Source organism: Semicossyphus pulcher, unplaced genomic scaffold, assembly GCF_022749685.1.
Source record: "Semicossyphus pulcher isolate SPU_LCO1_2020_fin unplaced genomic scaffold, fSemPul1.0.p SCAF_3, whole genome shotgun sequence".
NCBI classification, from domain to species: domain Eukaryota; kingdom Metazoa; phylum Chordata; class Actinopteri; order Labriformes; family Labridae; genus Semicossyphus; species Semicossyphus pulcher.
The window spans coordinates 28,548,438-28,573,709 of record NW_027211704.1 but is presented as its reverse complement, the minus strand read 5'-3'; the positions used below and the strand labels follow the sequence as shown (position 1 = coordinate 28,573,709).

Sequence of the window (25,272 nt, the reverse complement as noted above, 5' to 3'; positions counted from 1 at the left end):
AACCTACAATGATGATGCCACTGTGTGTGCGTGCGTTTGTGGTATATCATTACCCATTTGCATTTCCTGCAGGTTTTCACAGTAACTGGTCTTAAAATACTTAAACATATTTCCAAAGCTGCCGTGTTCTGAGGGGAACTGTTCACCACCAATTTCATAGAAAAGACTTGGTTCTATTAATTGTTTAATAAAAATTTCAATTACAACAAAGGACAAGGACAAAATATAAAAGGGGAAAAGAAACTAACTCTGCTATCACTTCAACATACAACTGAGAAAAGTGAGATGTGAGAAGAGTTACAACTGAAGTGTCCAAGAAACGTAATAAGTTTTAAAAGGTCAGACTTTCAACTGAAAAGGACAAACGTTTTAGCATCTTTCACAGTCTTGTTCACAAAAGAAGACTTTTGAAAAACCGTGCCCTCACTCTTAACTCTGAAGATGAAGTCATGGCTTACAGAAGCACTGTCACAAAATTCCACAGCACAGATTTAAATGAAAAATTTTTTAGAAGAGAATGGCAAGTTCACTGAGGTCATGGTGACAGCAAAGTCCAGCATCCTGTTTGGTTCTCAGTGAGAGGAGAAGAGGGGGGAAAGGAGAGGAGGCAGAGTAGAAACTTTGAGGCTGGATGTGTCTCAGTCCGTGGTGGTGCGGCGGTACCAGAAACGGGCTCTGAAGTCGTCACTGCAGGTCATGAAGCCAGGATTGGTGGGCGAGTGGACGATGCAGCGGACGATGTTGTTGTGTCCCAGAGATAGCAGGTTTTTCCTCTCTGCGGTGCGTGAGTCCCAGCAGCACAGGCTGATGGTGCGCTCATCTGGCAGCAGCACATAGTCCTCTGTGTGGTTGAATACGCCCTGTGTACGATGCATCTGTCGGCCGCTCAACCCTGCACCTGTAACATACAAGAGGAATTCGTCATTAGGAAGGTTCACTGTAACAGTAAAAACTGCAGTTTCCCAAGATTTTCTTTGCCATTAAAATGAGTTTGTCAGCTGAAATGACAACAAAGTTTTAATGATCTGTAGCTAGCTAGGTAGTTAAGCAAATGTTAGCTCTATGAGTTTGTTGAAAATCCCATCTCCAGCTGATTTACAGCTTCACTCATTTTAAAACTTAAGCCCTGTAAAGAGGTCTTAAATATGCATTTGGTAATGGTTGATAGATGCATGATTGTATACTAAAGGCCTGGATGCCCCAGTGTAAAATTCAACATCCTAACCAGTTAATGGTCCATTTAGAAGACATGAAACAGCAAGTGGTGTAGAGCTAGATAGACAAAATGCTATAAGTATAAGAAGAAAAGAGAATAATCAGTCTTTTTATTCATACTTTCAACATAACCCCTTCTACCTGCTTATCTTACATAGTGGAGAGAATTTTTTTTGGTTTAATTGTTCACAGTCTGAAACATATTGTCTAAGTTCCTTGCGAAAGAAAATGCTTTTAAGATAAAGACTAACCAATGCCTTTGAAAGCAAAGCTATCTCAGGTTGCTGAATTGCAAACTTTTATAAATCGAATAGACAAAAGAGCAGGACATTGGTGGACATATCTGAGTCTACACCAAAAAGGTAGGGTCAGGAATACTTAGATTCCTTACTTACTAGATGCACACTGAACTGGACTTGTTTTTACCACAACCCATAAAGAAATAGTGCAGCATGACATGCTCCCGAAACTGAAAATAAAATCTTTGCTGTTAGGACCGGATTTTATTTTTTATTTTCTTTCCGTCCAAGAGAACACCACCACCTGTGATTGATTAAATAGTGGATAGTCTCCCCTCGCTCTACTGACATCTGCACAAGTTCTGTAAATGCATCGGTTGCAGTGCAACATTTTCTGTTTGATAAAGGCCTACTTATGCCTATATTTATAAACCTAGTGGTGTTATTTTATAACATTACATAACGTTTTTATCGCTTTGGTAACCTATGCATTTAACAAAAAGCCTTCTCTGAACGCAGGTCATCTGCTGTTGTGAAAATGAGTTATGTTTTTATTAAACATACTCCTGATGAAGAAAGCCAATGAAGCAAACACGTTACAGTGAAGGACAATGAAAGAAGCTGGACGGGGCAAGCTGATTTTATCTGTATAGCGCCAAATCATAACCAAAGTTATCTCGAGATCATTACAAAAAGAGCAGGTCTAGACCGCACTCTATGTTATGTTCTTTTAACATTCAAACACGTCACTCACTGTGAATGTTTGCCGTGGAAAGTATAGTAAAAACTTTTTTGTCCACCTGCCACTGTGGCTGGTGGATTTCAAAATCTAAAAGCCACTACATTTTTTCAACAGCCACTTTCCCGTTTTAACCGACAAATGTGTAACTTCATGTGAAAAATAAGAAAAGATGAACAACATTATTTTTATATAGCTAAATGTGTTACTTTATTTCATAAAGGTAAATCTTTAAACTCTAAAATAAAATACTGACATTCTTCAGGATGGCAAGTGCCTTCATTGCAGCCGTATCCTCCGAGGCTTTTTTACATTTCGACGACTCATGGTCTTTTATGGCAGTTTATACGTTTTAGGTTTTTTGTTCCAACAATTAAACTTTTAGTTCTCTTATTGGCGGCATGCCGACCAGAACATTGTTTGGCTTGTCTTCTTGAAAACTAACCTCTTCTGGGACTCTCTATTGTCTTCTTTTCTCCACCTTTCATTAAAGACACGTTTTCTGACCTTCACCTCTTTGGCCTGTGTCTCATCCTGACAGTGTTTAGCAAGCTACTACGAAATGAAGCAATGAAATGTAGTGAGCTAAGCTAAAAGTTACTTGACATAAAATTTAGTTTCACTGTACTGAAGCAATATCTCGTAGAAATGTAACAGGCTAAGCTACAGCAACACGGTAAAGGTTACTTATTACTTTAAAGCTATATTCATTTACAATGCTATTAGTAGGTATTTTTATTTGGACCACTCTGTACTAAAATAATAGTGCAGCTACATGCAGGAAAATACTTTTTTAACAATGAAATTAATGGAACTTTATCTCTTTATGATAGTGTTTAACAACTGGGTCACTTTGCCCAATAACCACCATTTTAAAATAATAAACTTGGGGAAAAAAATCACCAATGACAACATTTTTGACCCAGATAATTTGATTTTACGTCATTAAACTGATATAGCCTTACTAAAATACTTTGTTGCCAACTAAAAACATGTGTAGGCCTAAATAATACTAAGCCCTTCTCCCATGTGTTTCTCTTCATCACTGCCTGAAAGAAATGATGGGAGCTTCCTGAAAGTAGCTTAAATGACAAAGTGTGCACAGCTGCCCAGAAACATGAGGTGGCTCACCTTGCCTCACTCTCCCCTAATCCAAACGTGTCAGCTTTTCTACTGTTGCCTCAGTTCTAGTGCACCTCTTCTACTCTATGTTCTGTAGTTAGCTGTTGATAAGTCGCTAACTGGTGTTTGCATACTACTGATGGTTAACTTAGTAGGGGTTGGTCACGATAGGTTATTCACTGGAAATCATCTGAGTGCATAATCCTTCGTCAAGTAAAGACGAGCTTTCACGTCGCAGGAAACTGATGAAGGATTAGACAGAGATGTCACCGTCATATGGAAGTACCGCTGTCCTCTACAGTCATGAACTGATCCTTAACAGTTCGGACCGCAGCAGAGAGCTCTGTGCGCTGCAATTTTGTAGTACGGGATTATAACTTGTGTGGACGCTACCGCACTGCTTAATGAATAAAAGAGCGATTACACCGCGACATTACTGCCCAACACAGCAATTGCATTACGTGTTTGACTTGTGTCCCTGACACCTACCCCCCGGCAGTGGTTACAGGCATTACAATTAACAAGAAAGATGGTCTCTTTTGCTTTTGTATAAACCTTTTATAACCAATATCTGACTTTTATAATAGCTTTGCGATTGCGAATATTGCGGATAACTCTGAGAGAGATTGTTCACCGATTTGAACATTATCTCTATCAATCCAAGTTTGACATAGAGTTTGAAAAAACAGCTGGAGTGTTTTGTGATGTTCTGTGTCTCTTGGGCCAGCTGCAAAATATGCTGTTTTTTCCATAACCAGCAGCATTATTTAATTAATTTCTAGTCTCCACCTTCACAAAGAGGCAGCATTATTACTTTCAGTCCATTCTATAACCAGCTAAAAACTTCTCACAGGAGCTTTAATGGTGAAATTAGAAATAAGCAACATGATGTTGGGTACTATGTTTTCAATAAACATATACCCAGGCCGCTGGGGCGAGCCAGACTCAGCAAACGTGTAATGTGTTACTGCGCCCACTGACATTGTGATACAGCTCGTTCTATAAGGATAATGTGACTCACCACAGCAAAGGCTGCATGTGATATGCTTCAACTCAACTTCCAAAAGTGAATTGAAGATATTTCACCTAAAAACACAGTGCCCATAATGATAACTTTCAGATTGGGAGATTCATTATGGCTGTCCCAATGTGTCACACATTTAGCAACCCTTTTTAAATATAAGTTTGAAATTGAAGAATGTATTTTACCTAATTGTGCACAATTTCCATTTCTTAGACCAATTATAACGTCCACAACACATAATGTAAGAGCTACATCACTCTGTTCACATTTCACGTTTTCAACACACATTGCATCATCTTATTACCTAAATTTTGCCCAGTCTGCGTGTATTCACACAGGAAGGAAATGTCTGTCTGTCTGTCTGTCTGTGTGATGCTGAAGAATATGATGCTCATTCACTGGAATTGGCACGCTTTCTTGGAGTTATTGTGAAAAGAACAGTTGATGGTTATACTGTTTACATCACTGATCACGTGATCCACGTAATGTAATGTAACACTTGCTCTGTAATGTGTTATACAATGTGTCCACACAAGACTTTACATCAGGAGTGGCTTTAATGAAAACGTTTGCTCATTGAAAATGTATGTGACAAGAGAATAAACCAGGTATTGTACTGAACTATATTTACCTTGAAAATACATACATTTAACTAGGCATAACCCTATTTTAACCAATAATATCTGACTTTTATAATAGCTATTATTGCGACCAAACTCTGAGAGAGAGCGTTCACCGATTTGAACATTATCTCTATCAATCCAAGTTTGACATATAGTGTAAAAAAACAGCTGGAGTGTTTTGTGATGCTCTGTGTCTCTTGGTCCAGCTGCAAAATCTGCTGCTTTATCAGAACCAGCAGCATTATTTAATGAACTTCTAGTCTCCACCTTCACTTGGTTTGCAAACTAGCTTTAAAGATACAAACGTGACAGTAAGAGAAAGAGATAAAACGAGATGCAGCAGCAATACTTGGCGTTTCTCGGGGTACTTGTGTAATCAGTTCAAACAACGAGAAGCCAACATGGGTCCTTGTGAGGCAAAAAGAAAAAGACGATGCACTGGTAAGCACCTTTGTTTGAAGCCGCCCTTGTCAAGTGGATCGATATCACATGGCCACTGGGAGGAACATTCAGTTTGCTTCAATCTTTGTGATCTCTTTGGACAAACCGATACGTATTATGTTATTGCTGATCTTGTCCTGTGTGTAAGTGGTGTTAAAAAGACATCCTGCTGTCTTTTAACAATTAAAACCTTTCACTGTGACCATGAATGTTTGCAGCAAAAAATGTAAACAAAGCCTGTTGAGGCAGTGGCTACGAATTACTTTGTCTGACACCGACCCAGTGGCAGCAGTATCGGACATTAAAAAATACTATATAAAAATAGTCGATCTTTTCCACGATGGTCTAGTCTGCCTTGTAGGTCAAATATGTGCATTAGTATTAACTTCAGTTTGTTTTATAGCCAAACAAAAACTCCTCACAGGAGCTTTAAAGCCCCATTAAACAGGCCTTTTGTGAGGGGAAGACAAAAGAGCTGTACTGTAATTTGAAACATTCATTTATATTCAGGAAAGAGTAAATGGGTTTGTTTAATTTCTTAATTTTCATGTAATTACAAACAAATTTCCATCAGATGTGATGTTGTAGCCAGTGACGTACCGTCATGATTTGTTAGTAGGCTAGTTAATAAATGTTTCAATATAAAGTTGGTTCCTTGGTTTTCTATACCTTACTTTTAGTCACTTTATGTATCCATCTTTTTGTTTTATCTTTGTAAGTTGTTATGAAAGTAAATTTGGTGTTATCACTCTCGATGCTGATGCTTATGCTGACTCTTAATTATCATTTTTCCCCTACATACATTTTGCAGCGGCGGCAGCCGTGGTGAAAGAGCACTGAAACAGTGACAGGAGTCACAGGACATCAATCACACATGAAGTCGTGGCAACCAATTAAACAACAGTGGGACCAGGTTACTCCTCACAGTGTTCTAACGGCAAACGAGGGTCAGACATCGGACGCTCTCTGTCCGCACACAATCATATGCAGTTCTGTTACACAATGTAAAAAATCCTATTGTGTATCTCTGTATGTCCCTACTGTAAATTCATTGATTGTCGCTGTTTATAAAGCAGATGTCATTTGGTAACGATCAATCGATCGTTTTAATCGCCACTTCATTTAAAAAATCCCTCGTGCACACGCGGCTTATGTGCTGTGAGAACGGAATTGCGAGAGAAAATATTTAACTTTTGTAACTTAAACAGACTGCTGACGAAGACAGTCAACACAGCAGACAGAGAGGCAGACAGACAGAGAGAGGGGGGTGGGGTCAGCAGCTGTGCAGAGAGCAGAGGTGCAGGCATGTTGGGGAGACTGAAGCAAAGCAAAGTGATCAGATTAAAGTAGATTGTGAATTACAACTTAATAAGGTGAAGAAGAGAGTACAATTAAAGTGTGGAAGAGGAAGTCTACATGTGATGTGTCATTGATATATGCAATGAATTGCAATAAATTAATTAAAAAGTCTGCAATTAATGAGATGAATTTTTTTGACACCTGCACATCTGCATTTGCGTTCTATCAAAACATCCTCTTTACCTGTGTATTTGACCAGTGTCCGGCCTGTTGAGATCTCCCACAGTTTGACCACAGAATCTTTGCCACTGGACAGGATGTACTTGGAGTTCTTGGAGAAGATGGCAGAGCAGACCTCGGCTCCATCATGGGCCTTCTCGAAAGTGGTCACGCATCGGTTGGAGACGCCATCCCACAGCTTGATGCTACCATCCTTGCTGCAGGTGACGTAGCTGTTGGCGGAGGGGTTGTAGCTGACGCCGCTGATTGTGTCTGTGTGCTGGTCCAGTGGGTTGCAGGACACAAAGCACTGGAAGGTGTTTACATCGTATAGGCGGAGGGTGGGGTGCTGCGTTCCGACCAGCAGGAAGTCACCTGATGGGTGGAAGGAGATTGATCGCAGCATCTCTGCTTCCTGTAGGGAAAACGATGAAGACAGGATTAGAACAAACAGAATTACAGTTATGAGCAGCCTTACAACAGAAGAATTACCTATGTCAAACATATAACAAATGTTAAAATAACATTTTAAAACTGAGACATTCGGTGTTTATTGACCTGTATATATTTGAATGCTCTTTTTGCAGAGGGCTTTGAGTAGTCAAACAGTTTGAGGGTGTAATCTCTTGAGCCAGAAGCCAGAATCTGTTCAGTCGGATGGAAGGCGAGGCAGGTGACTTCGTCTACGTGGTCATACAGTGTTCGAATCACAGGGTGATTCTCCATGTTTTGCTGTGCTGTCTCATTCATCATCACCTGAAAGATAAAAAAAGACAGTCATAACAGTCAACATAAGTCCGCTGGACAACACAATGAGCACTTCACCCTGGTGTCAAGTTTTCCTCACCTCAATAGGCATGGCACTCTTGGCCAGCATGCGTTCAGTATCCAGGATCTTTATAGAGGCATCAGCAGAGCCGGTGGCAATCAGCTGGCCATCCCGACTGTATGAAGCAACACGGCATGGACCTTTATGTGATGTTACGTAGCAGGTCTCATACTCGGATGCTTCTGGAGACATGGTCTGGACATCTGCATCAAATTCCAGATCAATACCCACTCCAGGGGCCACTGTATCTGAGCGCCCAATGGCATACTGAACTGCACTGTCATCATTCTCCATCCCTGAATAAAATGAAATGAAAATGTTCAAATATATTCTCTTGAACCCTCTCAGGTAGTTCACAAGCAGAAAACAACTCTTACCGATCTTAGCCAGCTGCATCAGCTGCTCAGACGGCGACACTACACTCTGGGGTTTGACCTCATTGATGAGATTGTTGGCGATGTTGGTGTATCCATCATAGAGCAGCTGGCTTATGATGAGCCTGTACAGTTGCTGTCGGTCCTTCAGGGTTGGTTTAGGACGATACATGATGGGTCAAAAGCGGACCGTCAATAGTAACACCTTTGGTTGGCTGCAACAAAAGACACGATGTCAAGAATTGATGTTATTACTACGTTGGCTGCCGTTATGTTACGCCCGTTTCACAATGAGGCAGTGTTATCTAATCAATTATTACAGTAAACAGCGAGTATGCTACCATGTGTAACTTAAGTTTCAAACACACGCCGTTACCTGTTACTATATCGTGGCCAGCTACAACGAATGAATGGAACTTATGCTTAGCAGGATTGCTAACACCGTTAGCTTTGTTGCTATAGTTCAGACAGAGCATAACAACAATATGTTAAACGTGGATAAAAACCCCGAACAGGCTGGACGTACCGTGCAACAACGCTGGGTGAGATATATCTATAACAATGTTCTCTAAGACTTTAAAACCGTAAAAACATGTAAAGTTATCCCCCTGCAAACTTCCAATGGCGCTCCAAACGTGCGTTACGTTGCACGTAATTGCGTCCTACGTCACAGTACTACCAAAACTGTACGCTGCCAGTGAGGTTGCGTTCATGATAAACAGTTTAAAAGTTTAAAGTTAGCAATAAATACCGGTATAGTGGTCTACCTCTATAACGAATGGGACAAAGATAGTTAGATGCAACATCCCTCAGATGTAAAAGTGACATTTAGGATTATAAATGGTAGCAGCTCAAAGACTAAATCGTTAAAACAATAATAGTTACATTAAGGAAACAGATTTGTTTTTTTTAATATCCGACAAAATAACTATCCGTTGTTAGCCTACAAAAGTTAAAAAATAAATAAATAAATATAAACACTGACGGTGACAAAATGCAACATAAATTTTGTGCAGGCAAACATATCAGTGCCAAACATTTGGCATCCATTCTTTCTTTTTATTCTTTACCTGGCCATGACAACTATTAACTTAGATCTTAAGAGTAATATTTATTACTGTTTCATTGGCTGATATTTATGTATTTATATTAAAAGGCCAAATAAGCAATTTCCAGCTTCTAAATTTGACATTTTTGTGATTTGCTGTGTCTTTCTTTTGGTGGCTTGGTCAATAACAAACAAAAGCAGAAAAGTTACTTTGATCTGGGACAGTGCAATGGGAATTTCTCTCTCTGTCTTTAATTTCTTTAACTGTCATCTCTCTTCCACACTAAATAGATAAGAATAATAAAGGATAATGCAAAATAACTGTTTTAGCCCTTCTAAAATGTTGTGTTTTACTGTGTTTTACTTAACCCAATTCTACAAAATTAATTATTTCTATGCCAGCCTTGCATTGCCTCAGATACGTAGACCTACACAGATGACCCAGCAGAGGGTGCACAAGTACTGCATTAAGTCATGAAGAAAAATGGTTGTAAGCTTCATTCAGGTTTTGATTTAGATTTAGAGTTTTCTGAAATTTGTCTTGCGTCTCATGACGTCCAGAGTTACAGTAGTTAACAAACATAAATAACAAAACATAACATAACAAAGGCAAATACTACAACATATATTACATCAGACATTACACAGTGGCTGTAGTGCTGTAGTGCTGTAGATATTAAGACTGTCTGCTGCTGAGCTACATGTTTAACACAACAGCTAAAAATTCATCATAGAGGATGATTACATGTTCATAATGCTTATTTTGAACCTTATCCTGCTTTCTTATGTGCAATATGATGTTATGATGAAACATGAGAAAAGTGGCTAATCATTTTCCTGTTTCTGCAACCATTAAACTATCAAGGTGTCAGATCACTGAAAATTGATCTCTCATTATCTTAGGAACTATGTTTTGTACCAACAAATGATGTTCATAATGTGTAGGTGTTTTAAGGAACAATATTCCTTTTTCTATTGGACGATTTCAGGTTGCATATCCAGGTTTTTTTCAAAAGCAAAATATAGGCTTAGTCTAGGTTTCTGAAATCAGGGTATTATGTTTACATGCAAAAAACATTATCAGTATACTTGAAAAAAAAATGGATCCTTACTAGGATAGTGTTCATCTAAACGCACTTAGAGTAAAACAGAGAGGATCATTGTGGTTCACAGTTTAACACTGATAATACACTCTGTGTTTGGCAGCTGGTAGTATAGTTGTGATTGCTAGTGGTGCTTAAGACAAAAGTGGGGCATGAGACTGCTATTCCTTAGCTTCAGAAAAGGCATAGCTGAACATGCGAGTGGTTATAGGCCTCCAGCATCCAGCACCCACCCACACACAGTCTCTCAGTTGCCACCTCCTGCAATGTGGCTCATCAGTTCAAATGCTGGCAAGAAAGGCAGAATGTAGTGTAATACATGCAGATGAATGATGGCAGCTTAGCCTGTTAGAGAAACAAGCCTATTCAAATGATACATCTGTTATTCATCATTTCACGTGCAAAAACGAAGCAAGGGAGCCATTCAAACACTAATGAAGTAAGCTTGATATTTCTCCTGGGTACTTTCATTCTCGGGCCATAGCTTGAAAGAGCTTGCGTTTATTAGTGTGAAGAGGCGGGGGACTTGTCATCAGACAATAAGGCACAATTTGAGAGTGAGAAGCTACTTGTCTCAAGTGAAAAAAGTACTTTTGTGTGACAAATTGAGCTTGAGCTTTTAGAGCATTGTGATGGGAAATATTTCCGGATACTGAGATTGTTTCAGCCTCATACAGCTCTGCATGTGTCTGATAATTCCACCCCACAATGTCATGAACACATAAACAGCTTTATCCACATGGAGAAATTACTTGGTGACTGCAACAAATCACAAGAGAAACAGCAAATGTGAGGCCAGGGAGGTGTAGCACAACACATTTTCTTAGTCTCTTGTCATTCCCAACTATCAGCTGTAAAACTTGACGCAACCTTGTATCCTAGTAACCAGAGTAACACTGCCAAAATATCATCTATCAGCATCATTAAGTAACATCTGTTAAAATCCACACAGACTTTACACATCCTGGGATTTAAAAACATTTAATCTTATTCAGTCTTTAAACATGCCTGAAAAATGCCTCCACCCTGCAGGACTGTGAGATGTCTGTGGATGGTATAAAACATGCGTGGTAGGAGGTGTCTTGTTACCATGTCAACAGAAAGCATGCTCTCAGTCAGCCTGCAGTTGCCTTGGAGACCAGCTCGAGTCTAGCAGTAAAATGAAATAAAAACTATTTGTTTTCTCTCAGCAGATGTCATCTGATGATTGCACGGTCAATCCCACACAATGAGACACTGTTCAATAAGTGAATCAGAGTCTGGAAAACATCACTTACATCAGAGGTAATGTAAGATTGTAAGAAGAAGAATATTTCCAAAAGTTTATCATGTATTCATATTCAAAAAGGAAGCATAATATATTCAAATAAGCTATACTCCATATTTTCTCACAATGCTTCTAATGATCAATCTATGCAAAGGAGCCTTTTAGATCCTTAGTTCATTGTTTGTTTTAGTTCAGTCCCAACACACTCATCAGCACAGTTTCCAGCTGCAGCAGACAGTTGCTTTCTGCCAAATACAAAAATTAAAAAACTCAAATCCACTGTGTGGCTGCCTAACACCACACGGCAGAAACACAAAGTCATTGTTTAGCAATTAGCTGCTAGAGAGCCAGGTATTTTCCAAAGGAGTTGATGAGGCCAAAACAGAGCAAAAAGAAGAGCGAGTACTGACTCATACATTTGTCAGGTGGCCAGCAACACTTTATAAAATGATTGCAAATATTATCTAGTATCTACTAGATGTGTTATTTGGCAATTCTTTTTCAACAGGCAGACACAAGCTGTGAAGGTCAGGTTTGTGTATTCATTGGTTGTGCAGCCCCTGAATACAGCTTTAGAAAAGTAATCCAGTGCAGTTATGGCATAGTAATGCCAAGAGCATGCAATTAGTCATTATCTTGTACCAGGTCATATGAGGCCACCAGCAATGTGTAAGGTACCACTTTGACATCTAATGCAGCCAGGATATTCTTCTTCAGCGCCTCCATAAAGCTGTGTATAATGTCCCGAATGAGTCACTGGCACTGACATTGCTCACAAGGTGGCACGTGGACATAATGTTGGTGCAAATGTACGAGTTGCATTTGTCTTTTTCTGCTGCCTGTAGATGTAAAAACAAAACACAGCAGTGATCTGCTTATTTACAATTGGGTCAAAAAAGATTGCTAGTTGTGTAGCTATGAAATTTCCCCTCAAGTTGTGACTTTATGGAGGTGGTAAAATCACAGAAATATTTCAGTTTAATCTTTAATGCTAATCTGTGTTTTGTACCTGTATACAGTACAAATGATACATTACAATATAAAAAGGCTACTGTACTGTAAAAAGTATGTGCGGTGTTAACTGGTGCACCTCTGCAAAATGATAAATACTGTGATGGAAGCTGTGGTTGGAGGTGGGAAATTCACTCCAGCCTCTCACAACTCATCCATTTGTTCTCTGCCTGAGAGAGTGAGAGCAATGCACGTGCAGCCAGACGGCCACATCAACATTAGCTGTGCTGCACCCTTGTCTATGTGGGTGTATGAAATACAGTGTGTGGGAGGAAGTAGGTGGGGGAGCGAGAATATAAGAGAGCCAGAAGTCAGGTACTGCATCAAACTGTTGGTAAAAGGCAGTCAGTCAGCCAATGAGACTGTTGGAGGTAAGCTTGTCTCTGTCACTGCACTTCCTCTGCCATGCGGTCACTTTCATTTCTGCACAACACTTTGTATTAGCCTTGAATCTTTCCATGTGTGCACAGGGCCTGTCTGTTCTTTCACTCCTGCTGATCACTAATCTATGTTTTTCAACTTGTCCTTTGTTTGACAGCCACACACCCACCCAGGCAGCCCTTCTCCTCCTTCTCTCACTCTCCTCCTCTCTGCCTCACCACTTTCATAGTGCATCTTCTCTCTCATTTGCATGTGTTCCGCTTCCTCGTGACAAGTAACAGTTCTTGTCAAAGAGCTGTGCGAGAAAAAATCAGACTGGAGAGGAACACACGACCTGGAACATATTGAAATGTGCAAGTACACTGAAGATGGGGCTGTCCAGTGCAAAAGACTTTCTAAGCCGGATAATTGTAGCTGATTGAAGTGCAAAACAAGAAGGTAAGTGATTTTAGACTTTTTTTTTTTTTTTTTTGCTAACTGTTGCGCTTGAGTTTTGGCCTAGTTTCAGCATGTTGTGGTTTGTCGTTGTGTTATTCTTACCTACACTGTGATGGCAACACCAGTAACTATTTCCCCTTTTTGAATGTTTCTATTACAAAGTCAGAGATTAACAGAGTAGATAACAAAAAACTGGAAAATATCTCATAAAGAAACGAGAAATCATATAAAGTTGACAGTCTCTAATTTGTTAATATTTTATGATGCCAATTCTTGCTGATATTTGTTCTTAGCATCAGCAAGAGCTGCGTTCAGGAACAGTTAGACTGTTTATTAACTGTTCCTTCCAGAACATAATTTTAAGGTGACTAAGAATTTGCAGGGGAAAAAAATCCTCTTATTAATCATTAAAGGTCAACAATACAATTTTTATGGAGCTGCCGCATGTGCAGAAATATGACATTTGCATAACTGTAAGGAAGTGAAAGCATATTATAGAAAGAGAGTGGCTCTGGGCTACCAAGTGAATAATCTTTAAACATTGAAATAAACTCAGACTATTCTTTTTATTTTCAAGAAGAACTCACTTGAATACAAAACAGAAACAAACTTTCCTCAGTTGACAGAACCACAAAGTCTAACGTAGGCGTGCTCATGCTGCACAACTAACAAAGAGTGTGCTCCATGCCAAATGTACCTCTGTGGGTGATTTATGCAAAATCACAATACATGTAGAAGCAGCATCGCAGCAACAGGAAATGAAATTTGCTTCATATGAAGCTATTTATCTTTACATGTAGGTGGCTTTACACTTTGATTAGATTACAGCACAAATATGGCAGTCTGTCAGGAGACAAAGCTGCCACATACTGCTGTGAACATCAAGGGTACGCCATTTAATTGATGCAGACGGGTGACAGAGGCAACAGCTAATGTCAGCACACATATTTCATTTGGGGAGATAAAAGCCTCTGCTGTACTGTATGAGCACCTGATCTCATTCCCTCACCCCACTCCTGATGTGAGTCACTCTCCTACATCAACCCCTGCTTCTCTCTACAGTATGTTCACTTATCTCTCAATGTTTTATTTCCACTGCCTGCATAGAAATCATATCTTAAAAGTAGTATTCCTGCACAATCTGTTCTAGAAATCTAACAGCAGAAATTCAGATGCCTCTACGTTTGTGTGCTCTGTTACCATGGGTATTTTTGCTCATCACTGATCTGTAGTTTATTTTGGTACTAAAGACATCCCAGGCAAAACCCTGACTGGATTAATTGCTTTATTAGCCATCTGTCCTAAAGGGTTCTGCTTATCCGCATCATCATCATTGGGTGCTTTAGTACATGTCTTTATTGCTATGCTCCTTTTCTTTTTTATACTGGTGCTATAATAACAAAATATTCTCCAGGAATAACGTGTCATTGTGTTCTTTGAGAGCAAGACCTAGAAACACAGCCACTTAAATAGACAGAGCTCCGTTTGATCTGAGGCACAGCAGAGGTCTAATGCAAACTGTTCTTATCTTACAGGTAATTAGAGACCTGGCACTGGTACATCACGACAGCAGCAGTGTTACCATGGAGACTGGCAAGCCAGGATTGGCGAATGCTCTAGTGCACAGCAACTCCGTTGCAGCGCAGGCAGAGAGAAGGATGGACATCCAGGCCCCGCTGACGGCTGTTTACATCCACACAGGGCCTACTCTACCAGCGCAGCCTTACCCCCAGCCTGCTGCAGCTACCCGCCCGCCAGCCACACTCCATCTGGCCATGCCGCCGCTTTACTCCAAGGAGACGCTTCCCTTTCTGACATTCCATATTGCTGGTGGGCTGCAGTCTCAGCCAGGATTGAGTTTGGCAGCTCCTGCAATCAGACCAAAGTCAGCAGGAAAGCATGTTTGTCCTCACTGCGGACGGGACTGTATGAAGCCCAGCGTGCTGGAGAAGCATCTCCGCTGCCACACCGGGGAGCGGCCCTACCCTTGCACCACTTGTGGAGTTTCTTTCAAGACTCAGAGCAACCTGTACAAACATAAGCGGACTCAGGCTCATGCACGTCTCTCGTCTGAATCAGAGCAAAGTAGCCTGGGCAGCATGGACAGCATGTCCAGCTCCAGAGAGACCTGTACCTCCAGTATGTCTCTGGATGAACACAGCGAGGAGTCGGGCAGCATGGGAAAGGAAGCCACACTACCTGCTGCAGAGATCGCCTGTTCAGCCAGTACTGCAAAGGTGATCTCTGTACAGACGCAAAGTTCTTTGAGTGAACAGAATGAGTTGACTCCTGCAGATCATAAGACAGAGCTAAATGAAAGTACAAAGGTAACAATAGAAGAGGAAAAACAGAGAATGGAAAATGAAAAACCTCCACTCACTGCAAGTCGACATCTTCCTCTTCAGAGACAAGAAGCAACTCTGTTCTCCAAGCAGTGGGAGAGCTCTGTGTCCAGAGGAAAATCACAGAGCCACGAGAGCACCGACTCAGGCTTCAGTGAGAGCAGTGACCACTACCCAAGCCCTGGCAGTGTCTTACTCGACCACAGCATGGATTCCCTCACAGAATCCACCAAGGAGCATGTTGAAGAAACCAGCAACGCACAAACATTGACAAAACAAGGCCAAAGTGGACAGGACGCCAACGATACTTCAAGGCAGCAGGAGCAAAAGAAACTGGAGGAGCGCATTTCTAAGCTGATTTCAGAGAACTCAGCTGTTGTGGAGGACAAACAGCTGGAGAACGTCAGGCCGAGGAAAACAGTTTTGTCGAAGCAGGGAAGTATCGATCTCCCCATGCCTTACACATACAAGGACTCCTTTCACTTTGACATGAGGATTAGCAAGACTCCGAATGTTGGATTACAAGGCAACAGGAATCATGGCCTCTACAGCTCTGTGCCCACTCAGCATTCCACCACCACGGACCATGCTCCCTTAACCCGCAGCAACTCCCTCCCTTTCAGCGTCACCCTCATGCAGCCAGAGAAGGGCAGCCAAACCTCCTCCTATCAGAGCGATTATGTAACACTCATTCGGAGGGGAAGCTCTGGCCAGATCAATCCAACAGGTTTTGCGATGAAGCCTGTGAACCAGCAGTCATCCACCCACCGCCCGCTGGTCCGGCAGACAGCCGTAGACTGCAACCACGCAACAGACTGTCTCTTCATGAATTCATCAGTGGAGGAGGCCTACACCGGCAGTCTCAGCTGTGACGGGGATGGCAGTGACATTTGTGGAGAGCCAAGCAATAGAAAGTTCCGGAGGAAGAAAGCACAGAAGTTTGCCTACAACAAGTGGTACATGTATGGAGGAGGGACGTTTAGGAAGCTCTACAATGCAGAGAAAGGTGGTGATGAAAGTTTTATCAAAGGCAGGAAAAGCTCAACACACCCAGAGCATGAAGTTCAGGGCTTACAAAAAAGGTTGTCAGCCGTCCACAAGGAGACAGTTACAACAACAGGATCAACGATAAACTTCACAAGTGCCACAGCTGGTCATCCAGGCTGCCCTCCTGCTAAACTATCCCTCGTGTCTGCTCCGGATTTTAATCAAAAAACCAGTAAGCTTCCAACATCATGCAATTCTCTCAAGACTCCACTCCACAGAAATTTGTCTTTGTCAGTTCTGCCGTTACCTTCAATTGGATCACTGGTTAGCCACAAAATAGAAGGCATCAGCAAGGCAGAGGCTGGCAGATTGGTTAATGTAGAAAAACAATCTGACTCCAGCTCACAGCTCAGCGGAGCCCATATTCCCTCGGACAGGAAAAAGCAGAAAACTGATGACAAAATAATTTGCCCTCTGGAGATGGAGACCGACCCAAACACATTGACTCATCCTCCTCCCTCTGTCACTGGCAGTGCGCCTCAGCAGGATACAAATCTCACTTATATCAGCCTTCAACAAAATCAAAAACATACTCCGCTGAAAGGAGTTCTCTTCCAGCCACGCATAATCAATGCAAATACACCATCTGTTAGCACCTCGTCAGCCACTTCAACCCACTTTCCTGCCAAGACCAGCTTCCTGCCCAAGTACCAACTCAAGTTACCTAATGCTGCTGAACCTGATTCAAATCCTTCACCGCATATTGTGGATAAACCAACAGGAATGGATTGCCATAATGTCACCTCTGCTCCGCCGTCTTCACACACTGAGCAGGCCACACCCTTGGTCACATCTTTTGAAAGGAAATCCAGTGATCCTGTCACCTCGGTGTTGATGCAAGGTTGTGATATCAAAAAGTCTTCATCTCTCGACACCAGCTCCACACCAGGTCAGCTATGTATGCCTTGCATAGCTACAACCCTTTGTCAGGCTGAGATTTTAAGACTCAAGCAACACGTGACATCTAGTGTAGCTGTAGAGCACAGGCAATTTGCAGAAACCATGATAACCACAACATGCCTACAAAATAATCAGACCGGATTATGCAGCACTTTAATACAGCCCTCGAAACCTGCAGGGGCCTCTGCTTCTGTGCAATTAACCAGACCTGTTCCACCAATGCTTATGAACTTCCCTGCTGCATCTACGGTAACCACAGCAAACAGTCAGATATCTCCGTCTGCCATTACAGCTTTATCACAAGGTCATCCTAGCCATCCTCTGCCTCACACACATGCCTTGCATGCATCAGACCAGTCCAGCCCTGTAAACAAAGCATTTGCCAGCTCCAACACCCCAATAGTACCTTGTCACATTGTACCGTTCGATAAGATGCAGCCAGCTAACCAGAATGTGTTTCATGTTCACACGGCAGACCTCCAAATCTGCCTCCAGATCATATCTGATGAGCAGCTGGCTCTTATTGAGCCCCAGATTGAGAGGCAAACAGGAAGCACCCTCTCACACAGACGTGATGTGGAAGCAGTGGCCCCGGAAGTGACTCAGAATAAAGCTCAAAACTCTGCCAGCGGGGAAAGTAGCAATGAGGAAAGGGACCATCAACAGCCAGGACATGGAAAGGAGTCAGACAAAAGCAAGTCTTTACCCACACTTAACATGGATAGAATGAAACCTTCACCATCTGTACAATTACAAAAAGTAGAGTCAAATCTCCACCTGACTGAACACAGTGACTCCACTCAGGCTGAAGTATCAGCTGAATCTAAGCCTCCTAAAGCTTTGGACTCGTTGCAACGCCCACACAATTCCGTTCTTGTAAACATGGTCACAGAGACTCAGAGCTGTACAGGTGATGTTATGTCAATTGCTGCTTCATTTGAGGGTGCAAAGTCAGAAAGGAGCCATATTTCAGAGACAGAACATGCCGTTTCTCTGAACCGTTGCGCTGAGGAGCAACTTTTGCAGGACACGAGGGTCAGCCATGGTGGACTGATCTCTCGACAACTCTCTGGTCAAGACAAGCTCAGCATGACCTCTCTTTCTCACAGCACAGTAAATCAGAAAAGCATGCCAAGTGGAATACAGCACAAACTTAAATGTAATATAGGCACAATGAAAGCCAAGAGTGAAGCCTCTGCATACAACAGCAGCAAGTTAGAAAGTAGTGAAACCCACCACCCTCAACAGGTTGGGCTCACACAGGCCTCCAGTGCTACAAGCGCTGATGAACTCTCGGGCTCAGTTTCTTCTTTTTCCATCAAAACCTCAGGACAGTTGAACCCACCAGGATCCACCTACTGCAGTAATCAAGTGGAATCTACATCAGAGGCTCTGAATGCATCCAAACATGCAAACATGGGATGTGAAAGAGTGGGCCTTATTGAGGATTCTGCCTCTGCACAGGAAATGAGTCTAAATGAATCAAAGGATGAAATCAGCTCAGCCCACTCGCAAAATCAACTTGGTCAGTTTTCTTCTAATATCAAGATGGAAAAACTGAAAGACAACCCAGCTGTGCTTACTGGTATCCAAAGTCCCACTCCAGGTATGTAACTACTTTTCTTATAGCATGTTTTCTTATTGTGTGAAGTCTTTATACAGAGCAGTGTGTGAATTTGTCTTTGATCTGACTTGGTACTTCAGCACATTTGATTTAAAATCAAACCATGATTATGAGGGTGAACTGCTGTCTTTAGGGTTGTTTGATCTTCACATGTATATTGGTAAAAAAAATCAGGTCTGATATATTGTGCCCAGTTTTTGGACAATTTAAAAATGATCCTAAACATTGAGTAGACATGGCAACCAGTCAGTCAAGTGTTCTTGCAAAGTCATCCACCTGACTCCATTCCAAATTATTATGTCTTTAATGCTGAGACCAGGCCGAAGCCAAAAGGGTCCTGTAATACAAGTTGGAATTTCAAGGATCCCTGGCCTTCAAGAGACCTTTAACACCAGCTTCAGTTTGTGGCCTTTGAATAGGGCCTCTGTTTTATAAAATAATAAAGCTTAAAGTGTGCAGAAGGGCCCTGTGTCAAAAGACTACTTTTAATATAATCAGTTACTTGTTTTATTTTATTTTACTTATTCATCGTTTTGACACGGTGCATCTTCCTATATAAATTTGGATCTTGAGAGTTAGAGGATGCAATGCTGGAGTCAACACTGGCCCAAAAATGTTTCCCCTATGGACATGCCTACTTTTAAACCCTTCACACTTTTCTGAGAAAACACATGTGTATGTACTGAACTGCACTCGTGTTTAATAATAAATTGAAATCTGAGCACATTTCAGAACAGGAATCAGTTTCGACCACAAGGTGGCAGTATACGTTCATCAGTTAGGGTTGAGGCCCTGTCTAAAGTGTCTATTTGATCTGTGTCAGATAAATTCAATTCACTATTGGTGATCTTTTTTTATAGGCTACATTATCTCATGGAGGCTTGTTTAGAATATAGAAAAGACATTTAGATCGCCCCTTGGTAAAATGAAAATCTGGATTGGTGCTGCACCATGTGGATTTAATCTTTTTTCCTTTTTACTGGGATTTGAGCTGCCCTCCCAGGCCTGCATAGAGAACTGTCATCTGATCCCCATTATAGCACACAACTCCAATTACCAATTTTTTAAGTTAAACGAGCAAAGGGCTACAGACAATAACAAAGTTAAAAGTCCATCCTATGGAGTGCAGTGTAAACAGAAGGGCTGAAACTCAGTGACCTCCACTGCCTCCTGGCTACAGTGAAACAACAAACTAAGTTTATAGATGTCTTGGAAAGACTTTTTCACAGACACTGGAGTTCAGGCACATTGTAGTACTGTAAATATGTTCACTGTAAATTCATTATTATTTCCTACTCCAGGTACACTCATTGCCCTGAGTTTGCAGTAGTATTATGGAGGTGACTGATGGTACACTTTTGGTGGAGTGGACAGGGAAGAAGGAGGAGGTTCATGTGATTTGTCTGCGGCTCTATGCAACATGCAATTTGCCAGAAATTCTACATCTGGAAAATCGAAAGTTGTTTTTCATAATGATACATTTTGTCTTTTATGTTATAATTTCATTCATTTTAAATCATATTTTGTGCATGAATCAAAAAGTAGTACTTTTAGGTAAGTTAAACATGGTAAGAATTAACTTGATAAATGTTTTTCCTCCTCAAGAGCCCATGGATGGAGCCTCCCTGGCGGGATCTGCAGCCCAGGAGGAGCTGCAGACACAAAGACATGGAGAGACCTCAGACAGCGCAGACTGGAGGCCAAAGCAGAGACAAGAGGTTGAAGAGACAAACCACCGATGCCTGGAAGGAGAGGGTGGAGGAGGGATGGCTGGAGAGGATATGAGCCGAGAAATCGAGAAAGATGAGCAGCCAGACGAGCCGGGCGAGGCCGAGTCTGACTGCAGATACATGTGTTTACAAGATGTGACAAAGCCAGAGGTGAGATTAAATGACAACAAATGACTATACAGCTCAGACACTACACATCAAGACATAATATGTGATCCTAAATATGTAATTGTCTTACACACCCTTTGATCCATCGGACAAAGCCTCTGCCTTCTTCTTGACATGAACCCTCCTGACCATGCACAGGAATGGAACAGGGTTTTCACAAACCAGACTTGAAAAGTACAGGATTGTTTTCAATTCAAAATTCTTTCTAAAAAGTTTTTATTGTTTTCTTAACCCCTCTTAACCTTTCCATAAATCCCACAGTAATATTGAGATGTTACAGCATAGAAAAGACATTTTAAAAACAGATATAGAAAAGGCACTCTGAGCCTTTTGCTGAAGTTTCAACATCAGTTATCTAACATCACCAGAACTTGGCAGCTGACAGCAGTTACATTATTAGATTCTGTTTATGGTAGAATTTCTTCAAAAGTTTAAAACTTCAAGGTTTACAGAGAATAACTGAAGAGTGGTCCCTGGCACAAATATTTGCTCCCTAAATCTTATATGATCCCCTCTCTGATTTTATCAAAACTCATATCCTAAGATGATGTGAGACACGAACCTTCGTGGTATTTCAGCAATACAGGAAGCTAATGACAAGCTTCATGAAGGGATGACAATGACTGTGTTATTGTGATGGCATGACAGTAATATTCCTCCTTATTTTCTGCTTTTATTAACAGGAAGACGACAGAGAGGTCAAAGTGGATTCTTCCAACTCTTGGCTACCTGAGCAGCATCTTCAGGATCTTTCCCAGACACACTCAGGAATGTCTGAATACCCTTCACAAAGCCCTCAGCGAGCTTCAAGCATGTCAAATCACCTTAATTTCTCTGCCAGCTGCAGTCAGACGAGACATTTTAATCATCCACAGACCAAATTGGAAACAAACAACTTCTATTTCTCACAACAACAACACTGGGACAGCAGCGTCATCCATAACCAACAAACACACAACTTATGTATGTCAAATGTTCAATTAACAGAAACACAAAACGCTTTTTCACAAATTGAGTCCGGACCCATACAAACTCAAACATTTTCACACCAGGACCAAAAGCAGACCAGCATCACTGCGTCCCTTCAACAAGGAAATACCACGGCAGGTAATAACATCACAGAAGCAAGGTGTTGCACTAAGTTAACATTAGGAAGTCAAAAATGTCTTTCGCTGGAAGTCAAATCATCCTCCTCCACACACACAAGCCAAGTCTTTCATTCTGCTCAAGTCACTACAGCTACTCCTGGATCGACAGGGGACTCCCAAGCATCAAACAACAATGTGCTGGATAATAATCCTGTGCTGCCTTCGACACATCCAGTGCCTGAGGATTATCAAGACGCCAAGGATAGGGTAACAAACGACTACATGGGTCAGAGCAGCAACTCTGAGAGATCTGACATGACAAGCAAATACCAGTCTTTCTTCTTGGCTGGTCAGCTTCATGGCTTCCCGCCAGCTGAGTGTCTGACCAGCGGAGTGAGGCCTGTGCAAACCTGCCAGGACTACACAGAAGACACCAGCAGCAGTGACGATGAAGGGAAGCTTATTATTGAGCTTTAAGTGAACACACACATTATTCTATTTGGAGTTTTATCTGCTGTATAGATATATTATAATTTAGAGGCAGAACTGCTCTGGAGGCAGAAAAAATATCATTGGCTGAGTTAAGTTATTGGTGGCACTGTGGTCAGTGGTTAGCACTGTTGCCTCACAGCAAGATGGTTCCTTGTTTAAATTCCGGAAAGAGGGTTCCTGGTTCGGCTGTAGGGGGCCTTTCTGCGTGGAGTTTACATGTTCTCCCTTTGCTTTGGTTGGTTCTCTCCGGGTACTCCGGCTTCCTCCCACAGACCAAAGACATGCTTGTTAGGTTCACTGGTGATTATAAAATTGAATGTGGGTTTGAAGTGTCTGTCTACATGTGTCAGCCCCGTGATTGACTGGCGACCTGTCCAGGGTGTACCCCTCCTCTCGTCCAATGACCAGCCCCCCTGCAACCCTTTTCAGGATAAACAGCATAGATAAAAAATCACTTACAATTACATGCTAAATATTTCTTTAATCATGCATTTAAAGGACAACTTTACAAGAAGACAAGCAATTGTGCATTCATGTCATATATTACCAAGAAGAATAAAAAAGCCTCTTATAGTGACTCCTAGTCAATATTGTTACTGCAAAATAACTTAAAATTTTCCCAGGCGTTACTACAAGGTGAGCAATGGGTTAACATTCATGATTAATATGGGGATGCTCCCACGTTGGAATGATTGAAGGTATTTTCATCGTTCCCAGCCAACTTTGCATGAATGCAACATGACACATTAAGGGACTTGCCCTCAATTCTGCAATACCCACAAGATTTCTCCGGGCTAGCCTGGGAACTCTGGATATGAATAATAAGAAAGGAAATGAATTGCAGAGCAGCTGAGTGGGTTACCTAAGGAGCTACTCCAAGTTTTAGCCAGCTAGTGTGGAGAATTAGCTAACGTAGATGACCTAGTTAAATTTTTAGCCACACACAACTGAAGGCCCCTGTTTTACAAAGTGTTCTCTCCAGGACTCCTTGTCTATTTAATTGTTATAGTATGAATCAATGACTCTATATACAGATGGATGACGCGTCTCCATCTGCTCTTATTGCACGGAATTGATGTCAAAATAGCCCCCGTGATAGGTGCCACCATCTTGTGATGGTGATGTCATTTGAAGCCAGAGTCTGCATAATGGAGTGGAGCTGCCGTAACAAAAAACAGCAAGGATCCCACACACCGGCGTGTTTAACAGCTGAACAGCTTCTTTGTGTTGTTAACGTTCACAGGTATGGAAACTTCATTGCATGTAGTGATTGTTTTAATGACGATCCTCCTCTACTTTGCTAATCCGGAACAGATCGGCTGCAGGAGTCGGATTTGTCAACAGAGCTGTCAATAATCCTTTTGACAGCATCAAATAACTAATTAAAAATAAACTTGTCAGAAAAATGAACGCTTGGATGTAAATCAGCATGATAAGAAGTAACTATGATGACAGAAAGCATATTTGAGAAAAATGTATTTGGTGTGTATTTTGATTTTATAGATTGACTCATGTCCCATCTGTTAACATGGAGGAGCCGCAGTCAGTCAGCAGGGGGCGCTCAAAATATTTTGGCTTCACTTTAAGGGAGCTGTCATGTCGTCCATTTTTTTATACAGTCTATGGTATGAATACCTAAAATAACTGTCACAATGTATCAATAATTATCACTTGAAAACAGTGTTTTTCTGTTAGCAGACAGAGTGCTTCTTTCTCATAGCCCTCTTTTTTACATCTTTTTTTGCTAGGTTTTATGACTGTTTACAGAAACATTGTGGCTCATTCTGCTACTTAACTCAACCAATGAGATTACTTCTGCCCCAGAGAAATGTTGTACAACTTCTGTTCTGCTTACACATGCTTAATTTGCCATAATTGTGTCTACCATCCCACTCTCTCTCTCTCTCTCTCTCTCTCTCTCATAAATTGCATTGTAAGCTTCCCAGACAGCACCTGTGTCTGTGAATCATGAACACATGCTGCCAAATACCCATTAAGTTGATCACTGCTGCCAATCAGATCACACAGGTGAAGCAGGCATTGGCTGGAGGGCCATGACCCTTTTTTAGAGTCTGGCTTTTGTATTGAGTCATCAGCTGTACTAAGGAACCAGAGATCAGAGCAGCAGGAAATGTGACCCTATATGTACATAAATCCACAGCTATAGCTCAGTGCTGACCTGCTTGTCAATTCTCAGCCAATGAGAGGTCATAAAACATTTTTGGATATGAGAGGTGGATGTGTGCATCTGTCCAGGCTTGTTTGACATGTTAGATCAGTTAATTATGTTGTTTGACTCAGAGGACAGGTAAAGCACGAAATGTGCAACAGTTTACTTGGTCAAGTTAAAAACTGATTTTTAGTTTTTTGATTATGTTCCATATTTTTTCCTTGTTACATATTGCATATGTGCACATAACTGACAAAACAAATTTATTGCAACTCTTTTTTGTTGTTGTTTTCAACCATGTCAACAAAGAAAATGTACAATTAAACAGTTTTTTTCTGA

General features: G+C 41.3%; 2 protein-coding genes across 3 annotated transcripts; one reads left to right on the top strand and one right to left on the bottom strand.

The window, feature by feature from the left end:
* Positions 1 to 183: 183 nt before the first annotated feature.
* Positions 184 to 18,120, bottom strand: cstf1 (cleavage stimulation factor, 3' pre-RNA, subunit 1). Of its 2 annotated transcripts, none has more exons than XM_069678037.1 (6): positions 18,068 to 18,120; positions 8,128 to 8,339; positions 7,769 to 8,046; positions 7,480 to 7,677; positions 6,946 to 7,336; positions 184 to 898 (listed from the first exon to the last, which is right to left on the bottom strand). In XM_069678037.1, exons 2-6 carry the CDS (start codon positions 8,294 to 8,296, stop codon positions 639 to 641), a joined length of 1,296 nt encoding a protein of 431 aa, XP_069534138.1. In that variant the 5' UTR covers positions 8,297 to 8,339; positions 18,068 to 18,120; the 3' UTR covers positions 184 to 638. The 2 variants fall into 2 exon arrangements, with proteins under 2 accessions (XP_069534138.1, XP_069534137.1); XM_069678036.1 differs by lacking the exon at positions 18,068 to 18,120 and adding an exon at positions 8,651 to 8,741.
* Positions 12,900 to 25,272, top strand: znf831 (zinc finger protein 831). Its single transcript, XM_069678035.1, has 5 exons — positions 12,900 to 12,924; positions 13,216 to 13,372; positions 14,908 to 19,267; positions 20,891 to 21,165; positions 21,867 to 25,272. The coding sequence occupies exons 3-5, from the start codon at positions 14,956 to 14,958 to the stop codon at positions 22,746 to 22,748; spliced, it is 5,469 nt and encodes a 1,822-aa protein (XP_069534136.1). The 5' UTR covers positions 12,900 to 12,924; positions 13,216 to 13,372; positions 14,908 to 14,955; the 3' UTR covers positions 22,749 to 25,272.

Coding starts and splice junctions, on each gene's coding strand:
- cstf1 (XM_069678037.1), bottom strand. CDS start 8,296: ATGTATCGTCCTAAACCAACCCTGAAGGACCGACAGCAACTGTACAGG. Junction 8,047..8,127: donor GATGCAGCTGGCTAAGATCG/GTAAGAGTTGTT, acceptor CATTTTATTCAG/GGATGGAGAATGATGACAGT. Junction 7,678..7,768: donor AGAGTGCCATGCCTATTGAG/GTGAGGAAAACT, acceptor TTTATCTTTCAG/GTGATGATGAATGAGACAGC.
- znf831 (XM_069678035.1), top strand. CDS start 14,956: ATGGAGACTGGCAAGCCAGGATTGGCGAATGCTCTAGTGCACAGCAAC. Junction 19,268..20,890: donor TATCCAAAGTCCCACTCCAG/GTATGTAACTAC, acceptor TTCCTCCTCAAG/AGCCCATGGATGGAGCCTCC. Junction 21,166..21,866: donor AAGATGTGACAAAGCCAGAG/GTGAGATTAAAT, acceptor TTTTATTAACAG/GAAGACGACAGAGAGGTCAA.